Raw genomic sequence first — 6,056 nt, 5'->3', positions numbered from 1 at the left:
CTGGGGGGGAGAGAGAGAGCGAGAGAGACTGGGGGGGAGAGAGAGAGCGAGAGAGACTGGGGGGGAGAGAGAGCGAGAGAGACTGGGGGGGAGAGAGAGAGCGAGAGAGACTGGGGGGAGAGAGAGAGCGAGAGAGACTGGGGGGGAGAGAGAGCGAGAGAGACTGGGGGGAGAGAGAGAGCGAGAGGGACTGGGGGGGAGAGAGAGCGAGAGAGACTGGAGGGGAGAGAGAGAGCGAGAGAGACTGGGGGGGAGAGAGAGAGCGAGAGAGACTGGGGGGGAGAGAGAGAGCGAGAGAGACTGGGGGGGGAGAGAGAGAGCGAGAGAGACTGGGGGGGAGAGAGAGAGCGAGAGAGACTGGGGGGAGACTGGGGGGGGCAGAGAGAGAGCGAGAGAGACTGGGGGGGAGAGAGAGAGCGAGAGAGACTGGGGGGGCAGAGAGAGAGCGAGAGAGACTGGGGGGGAGAGAGAGAGCGAGAGAGACTGGGGGGGGCAGAGAGAGAGCGAGAGAGACTGGGGGGGAGAGAGAGAGCGAGAGAGACTGGGGGGGAGAGAGAGAGCGAGAGAGACTGGGGGGGAGAGAGAGAGCGAGAGAGACTGGGGGGAGAGAGAGAGCGAGAGAGACTGGGGGGAGAGAGAGAGCGAGAGAGACTGGGGGGAGAGAGAGAGCGAGAGAGACTGGGGGGGAGAGAGAGAGCGAGAGACTGGGGGGAGAGAGACTGGGGAGAGAGAGCGAGAGAGAACTGGGGGGGAGAGAGACTGGGGGAGAGAGAGAGCGAGAGAGACTGGGGGGGGAGAGAGACTGGGGGAGAGAGAGAGCGAGAGAGACTGGGGGGGGAGAGAGACTGGGAGGGAGAGAGAGAGCGAGAGAGACTGGGGGGGAGAGAGAGAGCGAGAGAGACTGGGGGGGGAGAGAGACTGGGGGAGAGAGAGAGCGAGAGAGACTGGGGGGGGAGAGAGAGGTGTATTACAATCATAAGTCACAAAACCTATAATAGCCCCTAGCTTTGATTATATTTTTCCTTATCTCTCTTCATGAAAGTGACACCTCATGTTGTGTTACAGTTCCATGGGTGGCAGCAGATGTCTTCAAGGTTTCTATTATTCATCATCTGCAATCTTAGACAGAGTGGGCTATTTGACTGTGAGGACTGTTGCAACAAAGCCTGACCTGGTCCTCATTTTCTATTCACACACAGTAATTGGGGATTCAGGAATGGGAATCTTGGCACTTTTCTTCTCTTTGGTCCATGGACACTGAGGCCAATTATAATCATTTCACTGTCTCAGATCAGCTAACTTGGCATAGATCAGGGATCCAATTTATGGATTGAGGTTGTAGTGCGTAAAATTAGTAATGAATGTGCTATAGCATTATATGATTCACTATTTCAACAAAAGGTGTTCATCCATTTAAAATAAATGGATTTCTTAAAATAGTGGATGGAAAATTTCATATGAACATGTTAACATTTATATTTAGATAATTTGAAGGGACTGCTTTGGTTTTTGTTACTGCATATACTTCATATACTTTCATAAGTCATTTCTCATTCTGTAATGTTATTAATTACTAGAAAACCAAGGTAACAATGACTGTTCCCCTTCAGACAGTGCATATTGCATATTTATACTAATAGATTTGATCCATGCAGCTTCTAACTAAACCTAGAATTATGTAATGCATTCCTAGTAGGGAATTACAACATTATTATTTCATACAAACTAAAATACAAAGTGTGAGTGGTCTGTATATAATTATATTTTAAATATAACCATTTAAATCCGGCGACTGTGATTATTTTGCAGACCTCAACTCACCCAGTTATACACCCCCACTTTTCTGATCATAACATTAATGGTAGTCAATTAAAATCAATGGCTTACTGTCAGTGTTAAGATCGGAAACAGGCCAAAATATTAAACGAGGGGCTTTTTGGCTAATATTTTAAAATTCCAGTAATTAATTCTGAATCTGATCATCATCATGGCTTGCCGCTCCAAAACCGCAAGCCCTGAAGAGGGCCATTTATGCCAATGTCTTTGTCTATTTCTTCTATTGTGGTCTTGGTGAGTGTTGCCCGATTTGGGGTCTTCCATAGCCAGCTGCAACAGGGGTAACAACGTAAACATATCTGACTCAACCCCTCTAAATTTGATAAACTATCTCAAATTTGAATGATTTTTTTTTTGGTTTGGCAGCAGTGAAAAAATGTGACCAGTGCTGTGATGTAAATAATTGCATAATAGAGCACCGAAAGGAAAGGAGACTTGCTTTTGTATTAAGTTACAAGATTACTGACTGTCTTCTGCATTTTATGATGCATTTATTCACAGGTTGAACCCATTATTCAGAAAGGACATGAACATTTGGTGCATCATATTCTCCTTTATCAGTGTAACAGCATCTTGAATGATAGTGCCCTTGGTGTTGGACATGAATGCTACCATTCCAATATGCCAGATGATTTTTTTAATTGTGAAAGTATAATTTTAGCATGGGCAATTGGAGGAAAGGTAGGTCCTTACTGGTGTGGTAAGCTCATTTATTTAACTCTAATTGCAAATCGTTTAGTTAAGCACAAGTAGGACTGCATGTTTATTTTAAACCGATTGTGCATTATGACTACAAAGTTTTGAGTCAGTGAATTGTTGACATGTTTCTGGAGATTAAAGATATAACAGATACAGATTAAAAATTGTTTATTTTTAGTACAACTTATTATAATGTTGTGAACATACATCACAACTCCTTTTTATACTGTGAACCAAGCATTTCTCGGGTCATTTTTCAGTCCAACAAAGATGCAGTAAAATTTTTCTTTCTTGTTGAGCAGTGTTGGCCAGTAGAATCAATGACTACGGCAACACCGTTTTAGCCACATGCACAAATTTTAGTAGAAAACGGCTTGCACACAATACGTGCTTCACATGTGTATATTTTCTTTACAAATATCTACCACCATTCAGTGCGAAATTTTGTAATCTTTCTCCTTCAGGATCAAAGTCTGGAATTCTGGCATTGATTCATCAGACACAGCACATCTTAGTGCAAGTTCTAGGTTTTGTCCAGCAGTTGTGAGCGGTACTTTGACTTCATCATATTGATTGCTGAGGATGTTTGCTCGCACAACCAGACCCGCCCCTTCTTTCCATCCAAAACACAGTTGGTTGCTTTGCCATGACATGCCATGTTGGAGCTGCTCGTTATTGGTTGGACTTGCTTTCTTCTGCTGGCCTAGAGCGGTTATTCTGATTAGTTGAGCTGACCACGATAACCGCTTCCCTCTTTGTACAATGTTGTTGGTGTCTTCTTAGCGCTGGAGTCTGGTTTTTTTCACCCATGTTACATGCCATTTTAGCAGATACTGGTGTCACAGTGCCATCAGTATATTTGTCAAATAATTGAAGAACTTACATTCATGTACAGAAGAATTTGCCTCGGGGGTAATATTTTACATTGTACATTAGGAATTTTACAATGCTAGAGAAAATGATTATTAATACAATATCTCTGCATAAGCTCTCCAAATCCCTTATACATATTTTGTAAATGCTTTTGGCATTCTGAACACTGGGTTGTAGAAATTATTTTTTTCATTATGTACAATCATATCCAAAATTAAGTAACTATTAGTTTTACAATTTTTTTTCCTGTATTGACTGCAGGGATTTTCCTATCCACCCAATGTTGGGCTTTCACTTGGAACATCAACTGATCCCATTTATGTGATGATGGAAATGCATTACGATAACCCAGATTATCAGGAAGGTAGGAGCATTTCCTCCTTTGTAGAATCTACAAAACATGTTAGTAACAGCTCAGACAGATATAATCAAGTTCCTATGTATTTATCTTTTCACTTTCCTACTAAACAAAATATAGACATTTCAAAAACTTTTGCACTTCATGAAATATGAGCCTGCTCTAAATTATAGCAACAAACTAAATTCCAACTATTGGGAGAACATTTTGAATTGTTATTTATGATTGCCGGTGTTATAAATTTTTTTTGCATATGTTCTATGCAAAAAAACATATGTTGAAATATACGCATCAATCTTCAAAAGGTTAAGTAACCATAAGAGCACAACATTTGATATGCGCTACTGAGTACCATCTTGTCCTAATTCTGCCAGTAGCAAACTTAAAATACTGCTGCAAAACAACAACAGAACTACAAAAAGGCCAATCTTTGCATAAATGTCAGCCATTCACATATTACTATGGGTAAAAATTGGTTGTAATTTAATTCCGATTCGAGTGAGATTCAGCTTCAGAGGGACTGAAACTCGGGTCCTTTTGCTACAGCAAAAAGTCTGAACAAATATATGCCACAAAACCACCTACCACATCCCATTAGACTGCCAGTGATCAAGCACTATATCACCACCAAGTCTTTTTAGGCAGTCCCTCGGAACCGAGGATGACTTGCTTCCACATTAAAAATGAGTTCGCAGGTGACTGATGAGTCCAATGCGGGACCTACAGTCTCTGTCACAGGTGGGGCAGACGGTGGTTGAAGGGGCGGGTGGGTGGGGTGCTTGGGTTGACGTGCGCTCCTTGCACTGCCTGCGCTTGGCTTCCGCTTGCTCCCGACGAAGAGACTCGAGGTGTTCGGCGCCTTCCTGGATGCTTCTCCCAAAACCACCAAGTACTCAGACACCCTGTATCCCACTATAATACCAAAGTCAGGTACCCACCACAAAGCTACAATATTCCCTTTTCCATTTGACTACCAGTTAATAAAAATGTAATCAATCTGCTTACAAACTAATTAGTAGACAGATTGCATAATTTGCCACAGCTATCAGAAATAGGATGCCTCTCCTTTGACCATCAGCTTCCAGGTAAGAAATGTTTTTTAATATCCTATACACACATATGAAACAACCACTTTTCTGCCACTTACAAAGACAATGGGATTCACAATGAACCTAATCATATAAAAATGTCCCCAAAATCCTTAAAAGCTACAAAGGTTACAAAATCCAGCTTTCCAATCCAATACAAATTTTCACAGCAAATGTTATTTTTCTGTGCTTCCTTTTATAATCACCGTGATAGTCAAGTACAAATTAAACCTTTCCCACAAAATTTTACAACAGTGGACTAGATTCCTTGAGTTACAAACATACTATCATTCAGACTAACAGGCCTGTTTACTCAAAGTGGTAACATTTTGGCAGCCCAGAGCTGCTGTGCTGAGGTGATACATTCCTATCTTGTATAACTGAGCGCAAACTCCACTCTCGCTAACATATGTTCAACTGAGATACGTTCCGTTAGAGGGTTGAAATTTACCAGTCTCTGCTGAATTTTCTGTGGGTCATCTCCAATGGTGCTTGAGCACACCTACTCTGCCAGTCAGAAAATGTTATTGATAATATTCATGTAAATAAATGCCTGGACCATCCCATTTTTCTAAGTCAGGAAGCTATCATAGATGCTTCCTGACTAATTTAGAGAATTAAACATTCATAGAATGATACAGCACTGTAGGAGGCCATTCGGCCCATCGTGCCTGTGCTGGCTCTTTGAAAGAGCTATCCAATTAGTCCCACTCTCCTGGTCTATTCCCTTAGCCCAGCAAATATTTCCTGTTCAAGCATTTATTCAAGTCCCTTTTGCAAGTTACTATTGAATCTGCATCCACCACTCTTTCAGGCAATGCATTCCAGATGATAACAACGTAAAAAATGCTTTCTTCATGTTGCCTCTGGTTCTTTTGCCAATTACCTTAAATCTGTGCCCTCAGTTTACCAACCCTTCTACTGGAAATAGTTCCTCCTTCAAAACCCATCATGATTTTAAACACCTCTATCAAATCTCCTCTTAACCTTCTCTGCTCTAAGGAGAACAGCCCTAGTTTCTCTAGTCTTGCCACATAACTGATGTCTTTCATTTCTGGTACCATTCTAGTAAATCTGCTCTGCACTCTTATCTAAGGCCTTGACATCCTTCCTAAAGTGTGGTACCCAGAATTGGCCACAATGCTCCAGCTGGGACCTAACCACTCTTTTATAAAGGTTTAGGATAACTTCCTTGCTTTGGA

General features: G+C 42.1%; 1 protein-coding gene across 4 annotated transcripts in view; it reads left to right on the top strand.

The window, feature by feature from the left end:
* Window positions 1-6,056, top strand: part of moxd1 (monooxygenase, DBH-like 1) — a 156,794-nt gene that overhangs the window by 70,751 nt on the left and 79,987 nt on the right. For 3 of the 4 annotated variants that reach the window (XM_085997120.1, XM_085997118.1, XM_085997117.1), the window contains 2 exons: window positions 2,338-2,517; window positions 3,670-3,772. In XM_085997120.1, the coding sequence (XP_085853246.1) occupies window positions 2,338-2,517; window positions 3,670-3,772 (283 nt within the window). The remainder of the gene's footprint in view (window positions 1-2,337; window positions 2,518-3,669; window positions 3,773-6,056) is intronic. The other variant, XM_085997119.1, reaches the window with a different exon arrangement.

Source organism: Somniosus microcephalus, chromosome 9, assembly GCF_052327205.1.
Source record: "Somniosus microcephalus isolate GS21.2 chromosome 9, FLI_Smic_1.0, whole genome shotgun sequence".
Classification (NCBI taxonomy): Eukaryota; Metazoa; Chordata; class Chondrichthyes; order Squaliformes; family Somniosidae; genus Somniosus; species Somniosus microcephalus.
The sequence above is the reverse complement of the archived record's forward strand: the minus strand, read 5'-3'. Positions and strand labels throughout refer to the sequence as shown.